At 37.4% G+C, this 23,278-nt stretch overlaps 1 protein-coding gene across 3 annotated transcripts in view; it reads left to right on the forward strand.

The window, feature by feature from the left end:
* The window catches only part of CRIM1 (cysteine rich transmembrane BMP regulator 1), a 170,933-nt gene that overhangs the window by 110,245 nt on the left and 37,410 nt on the right, over positions 1-23,278 (forward strand). For all 3 annotated transcript variants that reach the window (XM_027735057.2, XM_039385889.1, XM_039385890.1), the window contains 2 exons: positions 8,513-8,695; positions 11,290-11,487. In XM_027735057.2, coding sequence (XP_027590858.1) covers positions 8,513-8,695; positions 11,290-11,487 — 381 coding nt within the window. The remainder of the gene's footprint in view (positions 1-8,512; positions 8,696-11,289; positions 11,488-23,278) is intronic.

Here is a 23,278-nt window from a genome sequence, read left to right on the forward strand (position 1 = left end):
ACATCACTGCTTGTTGCATATGGGAATCAGAGATCAGCATAGTGGTGTTCAGCAATGAAGTTTTAGGGAAGAGCTACACACATAGTCAAATGTGCTCATTTTTGAGAAGTGTGAAGTAGATATAGAGGAAATAAAGCAACATGGGAAATTTATAGCAAATACTTTCATGTTAGTATATGAAACTGAAAAATGAGAGTTTGCCTGCTCTGTGGTTCTAGGGCCTTGTAGCAGAGAACACGTTTGGGGGAAAGTGAGAGTGAATATTGGTTTGTTTAAAGACAGGTTATTCCAATTGCCATGAAGTTTACCCACTTGCATTTGCCTGAAAACTACTTTCCATTTAGAGAATACTAGATAGTATATGATATGTATTTGGGAAAATTGAATGAGAGATTCCCAAGATGCAGTCTTACACAAAATCCTTCATTTTACAGAAGCTAATTCAAGGATTCTTCTGATCCACCCAAAATATATTGCTCACCAGGACTTTTATCTTCTAATCCTGGTATGCTGCTTTTCCTTGGGGGGCAGCTTGTAAAGAAAAAAAATGATTCAGCACTAAATTATGAGCATCAGCAAGTGAATCTAAAGAGATTGAAAGTTGCATGTGCAGTAAGAGTACAACTGTTTGGAAACAAGAGAGTATCCAAACTTACCTGTTCTCTAATTAGGTATTGATGCCTGAGTCTCTTCAGTGTAAGTTGTAGTAAAGCACATGCTGACTGTGAGCTCTGCCTTAGAAATGTGAGAGAGCAATTACCAAGGGTCCTGGAGCTGCTGCCTTCTGTCAATCAGGGCTTTCACTTCTTAATAAGTTTCCTTAAAAACAACTGCTACTTTAAAAGGATTGTTGAGTGCTTTGTGAAATATGTGTGTGCAAGTGGTCCTCATCAATGTGTCCACAAGGTTCAAGGCCAAGGGGACCAGTCTGCTTTCTGCCTTAGCCATTTGTGAGCTGTGATTTTAGAGTCCAGCTGTGCTAAGAGTGACTGTGGAGCCCCCCTTCAAATCCCTTTTCCCTAGAGGGTAAGGCGTGGACTTTTGTTGCCCTATCCACTGAAAATGAAGACTACCTGATGCATGCATGAAAATACCTGGCATTGATCCTGGGAAGAATGGATCACACCTTTCCCCAGGACTTAAGACTTTGACCCTTTCTATACTGCTGTTTCAGGCTGTACTGATGATCACATGGTAGTACAGAAGTGATCTCCTACGTCAGTAAGATCATTCACTTGACATAACACATAATACGCATTTTATAACTTGTGATACTTTTTTCCCCTCATTTGAGAAGTTAAATTGACACTGACATAAAGGAGGCATTTCTCTTTTCTCTGTGCCCTGTGGCTTTTTTCACACTTGCATCTCTATACAGAGTATTGCACTGGAGGAGAGATTAAAAACCCTCTTTAATCACGCTTTTTGTCACCTGTTGGTGCACTTACTCCTCACAACAATTGCAGATCCATTATTAATCTAAAAGGAAATTCCTAAAAGAAAATAAGAATGGCCTGTTTCTAAAGGGAGCATCAAAGAATACTGAAGGGATTTGATGAGAAATATAGAGTCAGCAAGGAATTCACTGAAGAAGGAAGAATGGAGTCCAAATGAATCACCTCACAGACACCATCCAATTACCACAGAGTTCCCGTTGTTTACTGCATTAATCCTGACAGTCTTTATATTGCACTTTCATTAAACTTAAAATTTTATGTGTGTGCTCTTAAGAAAAAAGGATTTGACCATGATTAAGAGACTGACTGAGAGCAGAGAGCTGAACATAGTCCTAATACTGATTAAACAGTACTGCATATTTCTCTTTGGCTATCCAAACCCCCACAGATTTTTGTGGTAGACTTTAAATAGACAACTGCTTAAAAAGTAAGATGCAAAATGCAGCTTGTGAGGAACAAAAGATTACAAATTGTTTTGTACATAATAAAAGGCAGATTAATATTAAAGGAAGATAATCTGATACCAAAGAGGTAGAGGGATTTACCTCTACATGGGCTGAGATTTTGGGTTTGGGGTTTATTGTTTTTAATTCAGTCAGAAAATTTGAAAGGTATTTGAAAATTATGGCTAAACACCAGTCACAGTAGCATGAGAATTTGGTCTAGTATAGTGAAAAGGCAGGTCAGTCTGCCAGACCAAGTCAAATGTTACAGATCCTCTGAATCTGTATTATACTCGCTGTAGTCAAATTGGGAACAGTATGTGAAACAGTGCAAATCGTTACCAGTTACTTTTAAAACAGGAGACAAAAGGAAAATGTTGAAAACTGAAAACCAGTCAATCCAAACCTCCTGATAAAAAATATTCAGTCTGTAGATGCATATAAATAAATACAATGTAAATAAATATATCACGAGGGGTAGCAATTGTCAGGACCACAGCTGGATGTGAAACCAAACTCAAAGATCTACAGGGGTTCACTATGAGTGGGAGGGTTGCTCAATGGGAAGTAGAGACTGAGTTTTAAATAACAAAGTTATTTTTTTAAATAAAAAAGGACTAAATCTAACTCCTTTTGTTCATACCGGATAATGAAAACCAAGATGCTAAATAGATTCTGTGAACTGATGATATGTCATATACAAAGAATATTAGATGTCAAATGGTACAGTTCTGTTTGGTTGTAAAAGTTATAAAGAAAAAAATAAAGTAAAAACTTCTAGTATTTACTTTGATGAAGTAGTAATGTTTTTTGCCAAAGTGAATTGTCTTGGTAAGCTAATATCTTCAGTAATGTTCTGGCTCAGATATTTCTAGGTGCTTAAACTTGGGCAAAGTTTCCAACACTTTGGCGACAAGATTAGAATTCAGTATTTTTCTCAAAGCGTGGGAGAAATGGTTAGACCTGTTATAACACCAAACCACAGCCTTGTGTTACAGCTTTGGAGATTTTTTTTCCCCTGCAATTTTAACTTTTCTCGTGCACTAGAGGCTGATCACAGATGTACTGGCAATGAATGATGGGCTATGCCAGTACCTTACAGTGGTACTGAGACCATGTGCCTAGGGCTAAACTGATTGCAACATTTATTTTCTCTTGTGATGGACTGACAGAGACCACTGGGATTTAAACACATTCCTCTGTTATGAAGAATATGCTTTGCTTCCAAGAATTGTTTGGCAATTTCATCAAGAAAATCTGTCACTGTTTGGGGGTTTTGGAGCACAGCCACCACCCTTTGTGGCCCCAGCTCCTCCTTTGGCTGTCCTGGTGTTTTCCTGCGGTAGGACTGTAACCTACTGAAGGATGTTAAAAAGTAGCAATGCTTAGTTTCCAGAAGGAGTAGAGACAAAAGGGGGATAGTGCCACAGGATAGCCTTGAGGAAAGCCACAGAAACTCAAAAGCATGACCTGATGAAGTGTCATGGTGTAAGATAGCCCCAAAATCCAATTCCCTAGTCCTAGCCCCCTGTCCCCTCTCAATCTAATGCGAGATGGGTTTTTTCCAGACAAAAACACACTAGACTCCAAAATGGGGGAAAGGGAATATATTACAATGACTGTACAAATAAATATTATAACACATTATACACACGATCACAACTATCTCTACCATGATATATAGTATTTACAATGGATCAGATCTCTTCTCCCCTCCAAATAAAAGTCCAGAAGGGAAAGGAGGACAGATCCCTTCCAGTCTCTGAAAATCAGTATCTTCTAAGGCAGCAGGTTCTCCTCATCTCATGCATGCAGCAGCTGTAACTGGATTGTTGTAGCTGGATCTCTTTTCAATACACACAAGGGGGTCTCTAAGCCCCTCGACTCTCCTTCGGTCCAAGCGAAGGCCTCACCTGTGGACTGCCAGCAGGGACAAGACTCGCGTCACCACAGGTATATCACGAAATGCAGGGGCATCTTTGTGAAAGTCCCTTCCTCAGGGGATTCAAATTCCCCTTTGCAGAGCTCCTGTGCTCTGTCTCAACTGCCAACGTGGCAGCAGTGGCGAGGGGGGCGGCCAAGGTCACCCCCCTCTGCATTCCTCTCCATCCTGGTCCAGCTTCCCAGGATGCTTTTGAGCTTCTTAGCTCCTCTCTCTCTCTCCGGTGCTGCATGTCTAAAACTCTTCTCCAAAATAGGAATCCATGTACTCCTCCTCTTTCTAGGAGGGGTCTCCAAGGGAGTTTGGGGGGGGGAATCTGGTACAGTTCTTACCCCCAGAACTCTGTAGCTCTGCTGCTGACTCTCCTTCTCGGCTCTCCGAGACAACTTGGTGTCTTCCTTACTCAGTTGCATGTCTCTGCTGCTTCTCCGGTTCAGGTCTTATCTGCCACCGTTTCTCTGGTCAGTGCCGGCTGCTGAAACATCTCCAGGTTCAACTACAGACACTTAGTCCAGCTTAACACTGTTCCAAGTCTCTGCAGTCCCCCCCCAGCCAGGGGCTGGGAGGCCCCAGAGGCCCCGAGGGGCTCAGAGCCCCTTCCTCGTGGCTCTGCAACATGGCCACCACTCCTACAACAACCAAACTACCACTTGTCTCTTCCAGTCAGCTTGTGGATATGTTTACGTTTTGCAGGAGCGCCCATTGGGCAAAACTTCAAAACTTCCAGGGGTTTCCGCCCCTTGGGGTCTACCACTTTTTTAGCCTCTGGGGGAAAACAAAGTCTAAACCACTACATGAAGAAGAATTAAATTGCGTGCATTTTATGTGTAAGAGAGGATGAAGGCAAGGACACCCTGAGGTGCCTTAAGGATGAGTCCTCTTAGCAAGAAATTTGCACATTGGAGGATAGAAAAAACCAGTAGAACATGAGACCTTGAAGATGGGAAATGTAATGAAACTTGGGAAACTTCCTTTCTGTTTCTGTCTAACCTGAATTACCCCTTCTGTGATTTTTGCGTAGTTACAGTAGTTAAAACTGTGGAATAGTTTAATAGGTAGACTGCAGTTTCTCCATTACTGGTGATTTTAAAGAAAATGGGATGTATCAGGTAGAGCTGAATCTGGGTTTCCTCAGCATCCCAAGTATCTTTTAACAGCTTTTACGGACTGCGGGTGCCACAAAATAGTAATTCATTCCTTTAAACTGTGTAAGTATGTATAAATGTATGCATAAATAATTGCATTGATTTACAAATAATAGTTATGGGTTTGTTTATTTCTGGTTTCTCTGTTTCTGGATGATCTTTTTAGAAGATGCAGGACCAAAGGACTTTCAGAACGGTCCTGTAATCTTGTTGATAGGGCAGTAGCCAGTTCAACCTGAAGAGTAAGAACCCAAATAGTTTTTTTTCTATCTAGCTTGTTTTTATATGCTTGCAAGAAAACAACAGCATACAGTGTGGTGTCCTATAACATTGTTATGGGCCAATTCCAGTGAAACATATCCTTCCCTTTTTTAAACTATCAACGCAGCTTTTTTAAAAATGGAAAGCTTCTCTGTGTTTTGTTTATATGGACACAGAATTCAAGTTTATCAGTTTCCTCCCCTTTCATTTAATAGAAAGTTCACAGCACTTGCCCTAGTTCCTTCCAAGGCTCTGATACAAATACTTGTCTTTGCTAAAGAAACATCTGAAGTGCTAGAATCATGAACCTTTTAATCGTTTAAACAACAGAAAATTGTTTTGAATCTTGCTGCTGCTTCAGGAGAGCTGGAATTTCTGATATTACAAAAGAAAATGCGCATACTTGCCTACAGGCTGATGCCTGAAGCATCTTATGTGTAACCACATGCAAATTGTTGCCTTGGAAAGAGTGGCTTCCCAAACTTGAATGTATTTCTAGGCTATTCCATGACTCTAATCAAAGAAAATTGTAAGTATGAGAAAACTAAAAAAAACTCAATAACAGAAGTTTTTTGTTTTGGACTAGTTTAGCCAATAGAACTGTATTTCATTAGATTTAAATGTAGAAGTTAAAATACCTTAGAAAACTAATTTGATAAAACAGATTGTGTCCATTTGCCATTCAGATTGGTGATAGAGGTCTTGAGAAGTAATCACAGTTTGTGTAGTGTGAGACTCTGGGGTTTACTGCAACCCTTACATTTAGGGCTCTCAGTCCCAATAAAAAAAGGCTTGATCGATCTTGTATTACTGGCTTATCTGAGAGCTAGCAGACACTGAATTTATGTTCATGAATCCATAGTCTGTGTCTCATGCCCACTGCTTTGTTGTAGTAGTCTGCATCAGAAACAGGATTTGGGGTCTCAGATATGTTTAACTGTTTTGTGCTATGAAGTTTGGTCAATTTGAATTACTTTGTGATGCAGTGAAGCTTGAAGAATCCTACGTGTAGTTTTCTCCTTATTAGCAAAACAATGAATTCATGGTTACTGGCCTCAAGGAAAAGATGCATTTATTTAATGTTAGCTTTATGGTCTTTCATTCCTTTGTGACTGTCATACACAGATCAATAAGGCATTAAAAAAAAAACAGGGTACTGAGAGAATCTTTCAGCATATTGTGGTGGAAGAAATGCATCATTATAATTTCATTGTGTGCTGCTCACTCTTTCATTAGGCTTCCACTTGGAGTATCTAAAGCTAGAGATTTTTGTTTAGTGCTTGTTCTGGCTTGATTCAGTTTCAAGACTGGAGTCTCATATATACTTATATATTACTTTAGTTCTAACCAAAGAAATCCTTGGACATATAAGCTTAGGTTTATAGTTCAGTATAAATGTATAAGCTACCATAAACCTGGACGGTAAAAATAGTGAAATTCTATGGTGGTTTTCATTGTAGGACTAAAACATACTGTTTCCGTTCAGGATTTGCAGTTACTTGCTTAGTCTTGTTTGGATATTTAAAAATGAATGATAATTCATTGAAGATGATGTTTCTACTTCTAACAAGGCATGAATTCATATCTACTGTTCAGGGTGGAGGGAAACAATAAAAATCTGGAAAGCTGCAATCAAAACATTGAAGCTAGAAGCAAATGGATTAAAGGCCTTTTGAGTTGTGTTGGCACTTTTTCCTTTTTGAGAAGGTTTTTAAACTAACAGCTTGAGCTACATAAAGTTGAAATATTTCTCAAGTGTTTGTTTATGCGAATTGCTTTCTAATGAGGTCATAGATGTTTTCCCGGACACAGTGGTATTTCCTCTTCTTACTCTTATTTTTTATGCTGCTTTCTACATTATGCCTTGAAGACAGACATATAAAAATCAAACATTGCTCAAGATACTTCCAAGTTTCAACGCTAATGCTTTATGATCATATCAAATCATAGCTTCTGAAAAAATACATTGGTTAACTAGACAGTGCTTCACTTCAGGTGGCTGTTTTCAGGTATCTTGGACTAGTGTCATAGGAGGCCAAAAAGCTTATTCTGAAGTGGGGAAGAGGGAGGAGGCTTAAGTCATTGAATAATATAATGATGATACTGTGAAGTCATGATTTCCTTAATTACTAATGTGGAGTCTTATAGTTGAACATAAATTCAGAGTATTTTTTCTACAGTGTCTTGAGTCACAGTGATTCAGCCCTGGGCCGTGGAGCTACACGACATTGTGTGTGGGGGGAATCAGTTGAGCTGGTTGAACAGAGTGCAGTTTGCTGGCAATAGGTGGTGGAGGTGGGGGGAAGTTCATATGTATGGGGTAACTGCAAGGTCAAAAGCCCTAACAAGACCTTATGATATATTCATGATGATCTGCTTCATAATCCAGAACCAAACCTCTTCAGGATAAAAAAATAATAATCATGAAAAAAAGTTGATTAAATCTGCAAACTGTTTCATTGGTTTAGGGAGCATCTTTTTTTCCGCCTTTCATTTTTTTTTAATGTTAACCAAGTAAATAGACAATGTCCTTTGCAAAATACTTCAGAATTTTTAGAGGCTCTTAGTTTCTAACAAAGTTTGGATTTAATTATATGTCAAGGCTCTGCTGTAGATAGAAGCACACAAGAAATAGCTGTCTTATGTTTTTGAAACACTAAAGTGATCACATAAATATTATTACAATTCAGAAGTATAATTGTGAGCTGGCTATTACAGCTCCAGGTTGTTTGAAGTGTTCACTTCTGCATAACAGATCATGCAGTCACAAAATGTTTGTTGGAGTTTTTAACCTATTGATTGGACAGCTTTAGTGCAATTTATCCACCTGAGTACCAAGTCCTGCAGAAAGGAAGATTACACTTAAGACACATCAGAAACTGTCTTCTTAAAACAGAAAAATCTATTGTTTCATGTGCTGAATTTTGAAGTAGCTTCAGGCTCATCCAGAATGAGAAATATTTAACACCTGTGAAGAAATACCAGTGCTGTAACCTTCCTTAAGGATTTTTTTAAAATTGAGACTTTTAATTGTAGATAATTGCTCTGAAAGTAATTTTCAATAGCATTTTATTTTATTCCGTTGTTGAAACACGATAAAATATACCATGTTCCTAAAAATAAAATAAAATAAGATTGTAGTTAAGTTTAAAACATGAAAGAAAAATCAACTGTCTCTTTTATATCTGTTCTTGTCAGTAGCAACATGAGCTTAACTATTTCCCATTTAACAATATCTGTAAAATACTTTTTTCTTTCTTTCAGAAGTGAAGCCAACTTGCATATTTAACAGCATGGAATATTATGATGGAGACATGTTTCGGATGGATGCTTGTCGATTTTGTCGATGCCAAGGCGGAGTCTCTATTTGCTTCTCTGCCCAGTGTGGTGAGCTACACTGCGACAGGTACTATGTGCCGGAAGGGGAGTGCTGCCCAGTGTGTGAAGGTACAGTATCTTTTTAATGCTGTTCGCATTTAATTCTGCTGCTTTTTTTTATTTGCATGTTCAATGGAAATGAGCAAACAAGGGCTTTTGTTCTTCTGAGGCTTGTAGATTCCTCCTTAATTCAATTTATTTCTACATTTGTGCTGTGCCTGAGTGTGCTGTTTTGTTCTTTGCAGCGCTTCTCTGACATTGACACTCTGCCTTTTCTATACAGAGCTGTTTGGCTTTCCCTTCTGCATCAGAACCTCCTTAAATGTGATCAAGTGTGCAGGGATTCTGTGGGGGCCTTCTTCATAGAGGATATAAAAAGCTGTTTCTAACTTCTGCACTGGACATTTAGACAGGCATCTTCATAGCAGCAGTTGTGACCCTAAGACACAGATCCATTGCTTTGCAACCTGCTTCTTTTCGTGTTCAACTAGAGCAATGCATATACCTTCTCTGCTCTACAATTATATATATACAACTCCTTTGCCCTGCTGAGAACCCCCTCCTCTGCTTGGTAGGCCTGCAGTCCTCCTAAAAAGGTCTCTCTGTAAAATTTCACGTTGACCCTCTTGCTTATGCTACAAAATATTGAAAGCATCTTCTGCCAGAACACAACCAAGATTCCAGCAAACTGGCATGGACTAGCACTCTACACCTGGATCATGCCCCAGGGGGGATCAGGCTTTGGCCACTGCATAGTCAAAAGGCCTGTGAAGCACTCCTACTCCCTTTGTTTAAATGTGCATTTAGGGATAGATTCTCAATAAGTGAAATCAGCTGGAAATCTCAAATCTCCTCCTCAGATAAGAGAAATCTAATAATTAAAAAAGAAAGCTCTGATCGCTTTCTTAATAACCTGGGTAATGTTGACACCTAAATTGACAAGGTAAGTCTTCTAGATAGGCAGAATAAATACCTAACAGCCCACCCATTCATGCTTTTCTAGTTGTTGAAGAGGTGGCATTCTTTTCTACCTGCTTTTCTTCAGTGGATTATTTCATGACTGGTTTTCAAGGTGATTCATTGTTTCCTACTAATGTTACTTGATGATAGAAATATAAAGAATATAAAGCTTTCTTCTTTTCTGTAGGAATTCTAAAACAGTAATGGTAGAGTTGATGTGAGTTGTGTATTACAGGCATAAGCCCTTCTTGCCTTAACTCCTGGAGGAATTCTTTCTCAAAGTCCTGTAGGATATATCAGCATTAGGATATGTAATTTGCTGGACTCAATTTATAGCTTTAAACACGACTGACCTTTTGAGGATACCAGGAACTTTGTGGTTTGAGTCACATAGAAGACTATTGCAAATAGCACAAGTCTTATATGGCTTTTCTGTGCTTTCTCTGTATTCCTCTGTCAATCACAATCCTGTATATAAGTTGAAGGATAAAATTCACTTCATTTGTTTGTTTATGGTTTGATTTTTGACTAAGTCAAAATAGTTGTTTACAGATGTAAGGTAATCCTAAAACATGAAAGGTGCAAAGTTAAGAGCTTAGGAAACATTTTAATTTTTAAGTGCCTTATTTTCACAAACACATGATTCTTGGTTTAACACATTTTACTGGAATTGTGAATATCACTACAGTTCAGGATAGGGTAGAAGTTGTGAGCAGTTTCAATGCAAATATTTAATGTCATAAAGTGGCTTATAATAAGACAACAGTTACTTAGCACCGCTACGTGCTTTTCCTACACTCAAAATGCATTGCCTTCCTTCCAGAGAGGAGTGATGAAACTTCCTTTAGATAGGATGTCTTATTTCTCCCAAGTCCTTTAAACTTAACACTCTTGAAAAATTAACTTATAGGTAAATCACTTGTGCTTATTTGATGTCCACTAAAAATGTTTTCAGTTGTATCTATTGCTTTTATTATATTAGATTTGCTTTTATATGTAATTTTTATTATTGCTTGCTTTGCAAATTTGACCTACTTACTGTACATTCTCAGATACTTAATTTTTGAGCCTGACAGTTTTATTTTTATTAGCCACCATGATAAATTGTATATATTCACATAATGTATATATGCTTTTTACTATTAATATTAGCATAACTTATCAAGTTTCTGGAGTAATACTATTTCTGAAGAGTAAAAGCTGCTTTTACTTCAAGTCATGGGTTTGCATATACAGGGTTGCATTATTTATTTATGTGAAACTTGATGAGAAATGTAACGTAAAGTATGTTCCATAAAATTATGTTACTTAAATACCAAAATCTTCATTTGGTTTCTAGCACATAAGTGGGTCCTGTGGCCTTTCAGGGGAAAAAACTTCACCTGAAATGAAATTGAAAACTGAGCCAGATCATCTGTTCAGAAAAACTAGTATATCTCCAAAACTGTGATGAGATGTAGCTTAAGGCAATCTTCTTGCTCTAGCAAGAAATGTGCCAGAGATCTCATCTTTGCTCATTGTATAAAGTAGTGATATAGTGCTGACAGGAGTCATTCCAATGGTTCATTTAGATGTTTTCAGTTTCCTTCAGAAAGCTGGAACAAAAAAGAAATCAATAGATCTAAGATCCATTTCGTTCTGAAAAACAAAATCAGAAAATCAAAACATTAAGCCTCGTTCTCTTACAATTCCTCTCATTTCAGACCCACTTTATCCAGTAAATAACCCTGCTGGCTGCTATGCCAATGGTCAGATCCAAGCTCACGGAGACCGCTGGCGAGAGGACGACTGTACCTTCTGCCAGTGCATCAATGGAGATCCACACTGTGTTGCCACGGCCTGCGGACAGAGCTGCCTAAATCCTGTTAAAGTCCCCGGGGAGTGCTGCCCGGTGTGTGAAGGTAAGATTGGTATTTCCTCTTATTTTGCTTTCCTCTGTCATGACTGCTGCTTACGTGGTAATTCTTGGTTTACTTGAAAATTTTGGAGGATTGAAGTAGCTGATACAGCATTGCCTGGTGACTGAATAAACCACTGAGGACAAAAAACATCAGCATGGTTTAACTATACCTGTATGTGGCAATCGTGATACTCTTTTGGCCCAGAAGGGTATAGTAAGAGATGGTTTAAGATCAACATTTATAAGTCCTATGGGGAGAGGCTGAGGGAGCTGGGGTTGTTTAGCCTGGAGAAGAGGAGGCTCAGAGGTGACCTCATCACCGTCTATAACTACCTGAAGGGAAGTTCTAGCCAGGTGGGGGTTGGTCTCTTCTCTCAGGCACTCAGCAATAGGACAAGGGGGCACGGGCTTAAGCTCCGCCAGGGGAAATTTAAGTTGGATATCAGGAGAAAATTCTTTACAGAGAGAGTAATCAGGCATTGGAATGGGCTGCCCAGAGAGGTGGTGGATTCACCATCCCTGGAGATTTTTAAGCGCAGATTGGACGTGGCACTGAGTGCCATGATCTAGTAAATGGACTGGATTTGGACCAAGGGTTGGACTCGATGATCTCGGAGGTCTTTTCCAACCCAATCGATTCTATGATTCTATGATTCTATGATTATTCACCGATGTTGCTCTTAGCTTTTCTTAAATCGTATTAGTAAATATAGGAGAAGTTAGAAGATCAGAAATGTTCATCAGTTGGTATTACTGTTAACTGGATTATTCCTGGTTTCTTCTTCATCAATGTCATTTAGTTGCAACTAAAAATCTTTTTGCACACTATAGTTTGATACTGGGCATAAATATTTCAATTAAACTTATAAAAGGTGGTGGTATCTGGGAGATAGACTATTTTTTGAAGTTTAAAATTGTATTTTCATTCATTTGTGGAAATACATGCATATGGTATAAATCACTGAGATTTAACTTATCCATATGGAAATGTGGACAATGGAAATGTCAAGACTTGCAAACTGAGACAAAAAAATATTTTAAATTATATACATAAATGTACATTTAGAATTGCATTTTATGGAGGAGTAGTTCATCAGGAAAAAGACCAGGTTACTAAATTTAGAATTGTTTAATCTAGACCTGTTGTCAGAGCCATCTTCGCAATATACAAACACTTGTGGGTGCTCAGTGAGCTGCCATTAAGATTTGTCTGTTCTCTCTCTGATAGAAGAAAATTATTTTTCTGTATCTGCATGTGTCTCAGGGCCCTTCTTGGTTTGCAGTATCCATCCAAGTAAGTTCACTGAGATACTTACTTTTTAGGATAAATTTGAGGAGCATAAGAGTTTTTTACAGGTGCTCTTTAATTCCAAAATTCACATCACAAGGTATGAAGAAGGTGTCTGATAATGTGTAAAAGCTGCCGGTGAATTGTAGGGAGTTGCTACTTGCACTGAATTAATTTTACTATGAAGAAGCAGGTTAAGTGCCTTTAATCCCCAGTGATCACCTCATGATGGATATCACAGAGTTATTTGCTGTCACCACTCATTATTTAGGTATCTGTGAGTGAGCTTGGGAAGGTAATACAGAGAGAGAGAGAGAGACTGATGGACATATTTTCAATATGTTAGTATGTTCAGAGGATTTTTTTTTTCCTCCAGTGAAGGAAGGAGAGGCAAACGTCTCTGATTTCCTGTTCCAGACTAGAGAAACTGGATTAGAGATAACTGAATTAAATGCTTATATATATTGAACTGAGTTAATTAAGAAGAACTGTGGGCAGCAAACAGGGTAGAATGTAGGCTTCCATCATTCATTATTGAAGGTCGCAATATAAACAAGCTGGTACTTCTTTAACATACCACACTAGTGCCTCTGCAGTGCTTTGAGGACTCAAGTTACCTCCTCTGGACTAGGTTAGGTAATTCTATGCAATAACATGTATTTTGTTTTAGAACAAGATGCAGCTAGCAACTGTTTAAGTCCATAAAATTTTGTAGTTGTTAAGGGTGTGGGGTGTAGTGTGAAATTATACTTATTATAGAAACAGACAAAGACTAACAGAATAGCACAATAGAATCAATATTTAAATGAGGTCCTTGTGTCATTTTAATTATATTTTATCCAAAAATAATCTGGCTTCTTATTTGTTTGTCATGTTAGCTGTTGTATGATATATATGCTTAATTGTAGTCGTCTGGTTTTGAGTGTGTCATCTGGAAGACAATAACACTGAATGGTATTTTGAGCAACTATCCTAAATTTTAAGCTTAAAAACATCACATTTGAATTGGTCTTTCTTTGATAACACATACTGCCAAATAATCAATGGGTAATGAAATTATGTAAATGGTGAAACTAACAATTAGTGGAAGTACCTTTAGTTGTTGCCAGGATGAGATTTAAGTGTATTTGGGTACCAGTGGTCAGAGAATATCTGAAAATACTTGAATCCTCTCCGCTTTCTTCCCTTCCCTCTCCTACAGCAAAGTAATATAACAAAACCAGATTATTTTGCTCCATTACTGCAAGTTATTTAATTCCAGGAATCCAGATTTGGGATTATTTCAAAGATGAAAAATCTGGACTGTTAAAACTTATCAGTGAGTTCAGATGCTAGCACCCAAGATTTAAAAAAATTGAGTTTGCAAGAAGCAGTTTTGGATGACTTCGTCAGAAATTATTCAGCATCTGAGACTTATCTTGCAATCATAGTAAATAAAAAAATCCCTGAGAAATGAACCATCAAGGGTACCAGTAAATTTCTTGAAGTTATATTTTGAGGCATCAAATGAGTTGAAGGCTGCTATGCCTTGTGATCAGCAGCCTGAATAAAAATATTTAGATATATGAGAGCAAGGTTTAACCGGACTAGACGTTTGAGACCTGTGTGTCTTTCTGAATCTGTTAACATTTTTCTTTGAAAGTACACATTAAAAAAACTCCAGAACATTAGGAAAAAATCACAATGTGTTAAAGGTTGGCTGTCTGCATTTAATATTAAGACTGTGTATTTTAAAATTATTTTTGAAAAAATAAATGTTTGAGCTGACGGCAGCAGAGACTTGTATATAAGTCATTGACTTCTGGCCCACCCCCAAGGTCAGATAGCATTATGTGTCTTAAGCCTTAAATCTGAGATTAGTAGTGTTTCTACTTGGAGTTTAATGCATGGGATAGGAAATAAGTACTGTCTGCCTTCATTGCAATACAGGTGTTGCTTGCTAACCCAGTAGGCTTCTTTAGATTTCTGTTCTCTGGTTTTCTCCTTATAGAAGGGCTGAACTGGGAGAAGTATGCCATGGCAAGACAAGCCTTAAAAACATTGCTTCCTTCACACATCTTACTATCCCAAATTTAAGTTATATCATTTTAATGACAACCTGGTCCCATTTAAAATGCTATTTTATTTCTGCCATCACTGATATCTGATGCATGGATTGGTGCTCCTTCCCCTTTTAAATCAGCTTTTCACTCTTCTTCCTGAGCATTGATTCTGTTGATGATACAGAAGTTCTGCCACTGGTACTCACTGTGTTGTTGCAACCTAAAAGGTTGTTGCAAAGAAAAAGATTGGACAAGAAAGAACGGAATTGGATTACAAGAGGGAAGATGTGCTTTAGAAGGCAGAAAGTTGTTGAGGAAAACAAAATTCCTCCTGTGGCATGTTGGGACTAAGGTTGTCTTTTTGATGTGTTTAGGGCATGGCAGTTGAATTTTCAGCCTCAGTGAAACAAGATTTGCTCAGGAAGTTGCTTACATAACTGAAAGCAGTAATGGTAAATCACATGTAGCTTTCAGTGTTTATGCAAGTGATGGCTGTGGCTCACCAATATACAGCTCAACATAAAGCTGCTTTTCTTTTTTTTTCTTTTTTTTTTTTAACTAAACACCAAAGTGATCAAAACCCTTTTGGCAAGATATCTTGTTATAATATATCACTTCTTGCCAGTTATCTGATGCAGCAATGACCACCAATAAAAGCCCAATGTATCAGACAGGGAACTGGCTGCTTTAAGGTGACTGTTTCCACAGGGAGAGAGGCAGAAAGGAAGGGTCACAGGAAAAGCACGAAGCTGGAGACAGAGGCACAGTGAGACAGTTTGGTGAGGAGAGGAAGACGTTCATCATTGGCCTGTCCCCAAACCCAAGCTCTTCAGCTGATACAGCTTTTCAAGCCAGGCACTGGTGGGAGCTGGGAAAATCAGACCTGTCCCATTCTGTGGATCCAGCACAAACAATTAGTTTTAAACTTCTGATGGATGCTTCTATATAGCTTCTATAGCTGCTGTAATGATACTGGTCCTTTGGGATTTGCCTTTGTTTGTTTAGTCTATTATCTATTTAGTTTGTTTTCTCTTTCTTTGTTTTCTAGACAGTCTTCATTAAGAGCCAAGGCTTAGGTAATCAGACTGGCCCTCTGTGCTTTCCCCGTGGTTTTAGAGCTAGCGGCTTCTAGCAGCACAAGGAAGTCTCAAAGAGAACACATTTCTACACATTAATGAAAACAGACAGCTAGGTAGAGAGGAGAAAGTGGTTTTTCAAGTGTCAAAAGGGACTGCAAAATTTTGCTATCTACTCACACTTCTTTTGGCTTAGAGGTTCTTCACAGTGGCTGGTCTGGGTTCCTGTTCTGTTGGAGCTAACCAGATCTATTGGCAATCAGGTGCAGTTAGTATTGCTACTTACAGTTACTTATTTCTCCGCTGGCCTAACAACTCTTTTCTTTCCAAATAATATTGCTGTGGTTTAAACAGCAATTCCATTTTTAATGAACTTTATTAAAAAAAGGGGAATAAAACGTATGAATATATAATAGCATATAAATAATACTAAAGAAGCTACAGTGATAGAAATAACCAGGTTTCCCACAGACCATCTACAAATTGGAATAATAGCTGTGTTCACAGCAAGTAAATATTGGGTAAGATAGTATGAAAATACCTAATTTTTTCCTTTTTTTTTATTTTTTTGTTTGTTTTTTGTTTTGTTTTTTAAACAAGATAATAAATACAAGTGTTCAGTGCTGGCATTGATGCCAAAAATACCCCTTAGGAAAGTTTATGGTTGCTTCTGTTCCCTTGCATCTCCCAGAGGCTCAGGCTATTCATAGGGAAAGCTGATACGCAGTAATTGGTTATCTCGCTGTATGTCCTTCTGCATGAGAGCCCTCAGGTACAGGTGGCAGGGTGCCAGCATAAACCATGAATGAGAAATTAAGTGTTAAACAAAATCCCCTCAGAGGATTTTTTGTGAATAAGGCCCACATTACTTTGCTGTCATTATGGTTGACACTTATCTTCACAAAAAGAAATTAACATTTTCATCAATAAAGGGCTGCAAACTCTAGCTGAGTTGTAATTCAGTTCAGTTCCTTCAGCGTGTCTAGCACTTCATTAAGTAAAAACAGGCAGCAGAGTCCAGTGAAAAGAAACTTGATTCATTCAGGATGAAGTCAGTGGTAGTGAGGAGTGTTCACCGACACGGAGTTTGGGCCCAGGGTTCTCCTTAGAGCATGAAATATAAGTTATTGTTCAGCAGCAGCGCTGTAGCTCTCAACCAGCCTTTTCATCAGTGTCAATTAGGGGATACAAACGCCAAGCTATAGAGAATGGGGCTTACTTTTGCCAGCTCATGATTTAGTGTAGTGATTCTAGACAAGGCAGCTGAGCCTGTTGAACCACACCATCCAGAGTATAATGAAACCTACTGCCAATGAAAGTTAATGAAATTCAGGAAGACTGTACTGCTATGAAATAACATTTTCATGGGTTTCAGTGATTCATTGTTGAGTTCAGTGGAAGACTGCTGAAAGGATAAATAACCAAAGAATCTTAATGAATATATACATCAGTGCAGCTAAGGATGTCTCACTTATAAAGAACCTCATGGATCCTCTAATTCTTTTCAATGCCTATAGCATTCATAGATTTGCCCCAGATGTACACTAATTTAGTGTTTGCTGTATCTTCACCTAGTAACAATAACTGAATGGCCTTCTTAATGTATTCAGGCATTTCTTGATAGGCTTAATTGATTCTGGTATAACAAAGGTAATTATACCTTAGTCTCACTCCACCTAAAATTGTCAAAAAAAATTCTTATTAGAATTGAAATACATTTGAAGAGTATATAAGCCTGTTAAACTGAAAACCAGAAGAATTGATTACAACAGACAAAAGGTTTTAACTTCACATCTTGAGAGCAGAAAGGATGTATTTTGATTGCATCACTGCAAGAAAGACAGCTACACACTCCCATGCACCATTGGTTCATAGGAAGCTTCTTCACATTGCAGCAGTAAAAAGTCTTTGATTATAATAGTTACTTTGAAGGAGAAATACATATTTTAGTAGTTTCAGGTTTGACAGTATGAATAAAATTTGAGACAAAAGGCTACCAAACTGAACTATGTGCTAGGAAGTATTAATGAATATGTTTTTGGAGTTATTTGTGACATTAGAAAATTGTATCATCTTAAGTCCTTGCATACATTTTATAAGTTGCTATGTGATGCTGAATTGTTGAACCCTGAGAGTTAACACAGATAGCTAAATGCTGGGAAAAAATTTCCTGCAAGGCATTAGGTATTTCAAACCCAGGAAGGAAATTCTTCGGCACAGGACTCAGGACTGATATTTTTCATGTAATGAACTGGAGGGGTGGGGAAGGCTGGAATGCAAACTATGAGGACGGAAAACATTTAGTCACTCTTGGAATGATATGAATGTTTTTACAGGAAGCTTAAGTAAACACACATGCTGCTGCTTAGTAGGCTGCAGTTAACTTTTTTGGACAGTAGACAAAATTCAAACAAGTATGCAGACTCAAATGAAAGGCTGTTGAGCAGCACACCCTTCAGGACCATTTTTTAGCCAGTTATCACTTAAAGCATTAGGTAAAAAGCTAGACTACTGTTCGGTTACTTTTTTTTTTTTTTTTACTTTTTTTTATGGTAAATGCTTGAACGCACTGATGCTGTATTTCTTTAAGTCAGTTAGTGCTGGTTTCATAGGTTCAAAACATCTTAATTCTTTTAAAGGTAGTCTGTGTTATAAAATACTACAGAAGAGGGAGCTATTTCACTTTCCCCAAACATGAGCATGTTCTTTATTATTCATGTTGGAGGTCTTTCTGTTTCTTTCTTTTTTTCTGTTCTCCTTGTTTAGAACATGATTTTGATTCATTTTTTCTCCCCCTCCCCATCAAAAAGGTTTTTATTTAATGCTCCAAATGAGATGTTCAACATCTTAAAATCCTATTCTGTTAAGCTTATTCAGGAGAAATGTTGGGCAGCAGAAAAAATGTAGAATACAATAGTTACTTAAAACCAATTTTGTAAAACCATGGAGTAGGTATTTCCCTCACATGGTATTACTGCAAGAAACAAAACCTGTCTGGAGTTAATATACTACATTCCAAATGAAACGAAGAAAAGAGATTGTCTTTCATGTAATAGTAATAATAAAAATACCTTGTCAAGAGGTGAAGCATGGGTAATGTATTAACTTAAAGGATTAAATAACAAAAAAATGAGACTGATTAAAGATGGTTATGACTGTCACTAAATGACACTTCACAGAGAACTGCTGTAATAAACACCTGGAAAAAATTTTGCTTCCTGAATAAAAGCTAGTTTTTAAATCATGAAGTAGATTTCAAAAAGATGGTGTTAGGCAAACGTTCTTTAAATTGCAGGAGGAAGGTGATCAGTACTTGGCAAAAGCATACAGAAATCATCAGAAATTGAAATGTTTGTCTTTGGATTTCATTTCCTTGATTAGGATCTATCAAGGATATTGCTGCTTGCACTGGAAATGTCCCCTGTTTATATGAAAGTAAAATTCATGGAGTCATGCAAGTTAGAAAGGACCGTCAGAGATTTTCTAGTACTATCTCCTGCTCAAAGCAGGTCTAGTGACACAAACCAAAACTGAACGCTTGGTGCTCTCATGGCTTTGCAGTGGAGCAGTTAAGTGTAATCCCTCTTCGTTTTCTGATACACATTCAATAGCCAGAGTTCAGATTTTAAACAACTAAGATTTGAAGATGGGTATAGTTTTTCATTCTGCTACCACCTTTAGGAAGGATTTTTTTGTTGTTGTTCACTTCTATATAATTCTTTAGTTAATTTTAATAAAATCTCCAAAGTTAGAAGAAAAAACACTCAGATAAACAGTAGAAGTCAACGACATAGCAATAATTCATCTCTGATTTTTTATCTTTCGTTTTATTTTTTCCATGGCTTTAGCAATCTGTGGTGTATTTTAGTTTTCTTTCTCCTCTTTTTGATAACTTCAACTGATCAAACTGTGTATATAATAAAATTCTAATCCTGAGAAACAAATTTTCCCCTCATCTCACTGAAACATGGGTGCATCAGTTTCTCTCCATATCTGAATACTTTGGTTGAGCTTTAGCTTAGAACCTCAATACTCATCAAAATATAACAAGATCTATATATAAGGCACAGTACTGGACCATCTTGTGTTCTAATGTGTGTGTATATATAGTACTTTTCATTTTTAACACAAGAAAATGTCTGCTCTTTGTAATACAAGCTGTGTCACATCACTCAGGAGAAGTGGGAGGTCTCAGAAATCAAAAAAGAGGGGACTAGGGATCGGTTTTGCTCATATTATAAAAGTATTCTGGATAGAAATATACCAGTGAAAATATTCTACCTTGACTTTTTTTTATTTTTTTTTGGTGACAACCAGTTTCTGTATTGGTATTGCTAATGTAGTCTCTTTAAGGACAAAGCCAACTCCAACCATTACTTGTATGTCACTATTTTCCCTCCTTTCCCCATTTCCCCTTCTTTCCCTTTTCAAGCTAAAATGAATGAGATTCAGGGTTTTGATCACATACTGTAGTGTTTTTCAGTGGACTAGTCAGACTGATGAACCACCAGCGGCTGAAATATCCATTGTGGATTTTAAAATTGTTGAAGTTGTTTTTAAGTAAATAGCAGAGTAAAAAATTAATTCAAATAATTTTATCAACCTCACAGCAGGGAAATTAATAATCTTCTGCACTAAAATTCAGCACAGAAAGTATTAGGTTCAGAGATATGTGTAAGCAAGATGTTCTAATAGGAATCTGCATTTAACCTTATATATAAGTACTTGTCACCAGCAAAACCTGTGCTCTATTAAATAATCCACTGTTTTACCCAGACTCTCTTCAATCCCCTTCTCTCTGTTTTCTTCTCTCTATGGTATAGTTGTATCCTTGGTAAACCACACAGGCAGAAACAGCACCCGTTTTTCCCACCCATTGTCTGTGTATTTGTGCACTGGATCTTTCTTCTGCAGTTTCTACCAAGAGCAGCAGTGAAAGCCCAGTTCAGCTCATGCCGTGGTACAGCTTTTTCAAGCTTAGCTACTGCTTGCCTATTCAAATAGCCAGAAGTCTGGCATAGCAGAGCTGGCTTTATTTGTTGAGTCTTGTCTAGTGAAGTGAAAAGGGCTGATTTTTTTTTTTTTTTTTACCCTGCCTGCATTTTTGCACATGTGGGGGCAGGGAATGAAATTATTTCTTTTGTCCTCTACTTGCAGCTCATTGAGTAGCAGGCATGCATATAAAATTACTGTATCTCAGGGCTTACCTTTAGGGAGAGGAGGGGGGAAAAGCAGATTTGTAGCTTCTCTGGAAATGCTGAGGATACTGAAAGCAGGCCAAAAAGTGGAAGGTAACAGAATAGTAAAACACAATAGGAGACTAACAAAATCCTTTCAAATGAATATAACAACAGTTCAGTTTCATCCCTTGAAAGAAATACCACGTTATGGGGTGTATCAAGCACACAAAAAACTGTTAGGTGTGTCCAAGGCACAAAACACAGAGAAATAGTTCTGGAAAGTCACCACAGAAATGATATAACAAATATCTGTTCTTTTTCTGAGATATTGAATTATACATGCAAGTAAAGGGAAGTTATCTTGAGGGGTGGACTTAGGTAAAACACAATCCTCTTTCTCTCTAGGTTTAGTTTACACCCAAGTGGATCAATGACTACTAATTAACCTGCATCTCAACTTTCAGTAAGGTTTTGTGGCTTTTTTTGAACTACAAGTTTTACTTTGCATTCTGCCTTCCTATGGTAAACCTAAAGTTTTCTTCAGTTCTCCAGCTTGTGTTACTGCCTGTGAACTTTGCTTTGTGTAGCATTAATGATTCATATGATTTGTAGTGGTTTTAACTACCTGTGAGTATAAGCATTGCTGTGGCCTTTTGGTCTTTTGAAGTGTAGGGTTTGGGCTTGTTTGGGCTGGCTGACCAGTAACCTGAACGTAGCTTCAGGGTAACTCTTGCATTCTGATCTTTTGCATGTTTAGGATATTTTGGTTAGAGAATGGAGTGAGGTAGGAAAGGAGGTTTTCAGAATAGTCCCCAGATGCTAAAAAATCAGTTTGGTTGCAAAAGTAGTTTATATACTCAGAGGCCTAAACAGCTGGGATTAATTAATGGTGTTTCTGGAATGTCAGATGTTATTGGTATATAGCAATATGTTCATTATTCCTAAAGTAATGGTTTGTTAAAGTTGCAAATGTTAAGTATTAGACACGAATATGATTTAGTCAGATAGTTTGCTGAATATACTTGGAAACAAATACAAAAAGTTCACTGAGCTTAAAAGAAGTCTAGTTTGGAAATCCATGGATTTTAAAATACATTGCTCATTATGGTTACTCTTCTGCACTACTTGTGCAAACTCAGAGCTGTGAAATGAAGAATTTACAGAAACCCATCCTTTGACCTCCAACCTAGTAATTTATATTAAACCCTTACAAAAATATGAAAAATTTTAATTTAAACTAGAAGAAGTTTGAGGGGTCTAGGGATACATGGATACCATTATACAGATTTCCACCTTGTATATGAACAAAGCTGTTAGTGCTGGTTTATATATTTATAAAGTGTATTGCTACTTTCCTACTAAAAATTATACAAACAATAGAATTTGAATGTTACTTTGAAACTTTCAGCAAAGTGAGTAATCTGAACCTTGACCTCTGAGATAAGTTTGAAGTTCTTTAACTTAACTGTGGTGTCTTTAATGCAGTTTTTTCCCTCCAAACTCTAGTTAGCTGACCTTAATTTTAAAGCAATTAAAAATGTTTATCAGCTGTATAAACTGTTGTGCTGGCAAGAGCAGGGCTGGGAAGAAGCTGTGAAAGCTGAAAATTATGAAAGACTATGAAAACAGAAAAGCTCATTCTTGTAATAGGATAATTTTCACTTGACTGGAAGACATGGTTGCAAAATCTGCCTGCTGGCCATGGAACCAATAGGCACAGAAATTAGTATTTTGGTTATCAGTGTATACATCTAACAGCTTAATCAATGCTGAGTAATATTCTACCCTTATTCTGGCAACAAAAACCATCTGCCTATAAGTAAGAATGGCAAAATCTGTGGTTTGAGGATGAGAGATGGGAAGATGTGGCCACTTCCAGTCCATATCATTTTCACAATTTAGCAATACATACACTGAATTTTTTTAAAATTAATTTCCTGTAAGTCTCCATTTCTTGAGATGAGGAGACAAGATACACTCAATTGAAACAGTGAAATGAAAGCTCATAGTTCTTTAAAGTCTTGCAATTTTTTTCCAGAATACTTTTTATAATGTTAATAATGCTCATAACTATAAATTCGTTGGTTCTTCATTGCCTGAGTTCTGTGAAAAACACAAGCTAAACAAAATTAGTCTCGCAGAGTAAAAATTCATTCAGAAAAGATAGGTGTTTCATTCCTTCTGTATCCTGTTTTGTGATAGTAGT

The sequence above is a fragment of the Pipra filicauda genome, unplaced genomic scaffold, assembly GCF_003945595.2.
Source record: "Pipra filicauda isolate LSUMZ 115617 unplaced genomic scaffold, ASM394559v2 scaffold448_size536912_pilon, whole genome shotgun sequence".
Taxonomy (NCBI): domain Eukaryota; kingdom Metazoa; phylum Chordata; class Aves; order Passeriformes; family Pipridae; genus Pipra; species Pipra filicauda.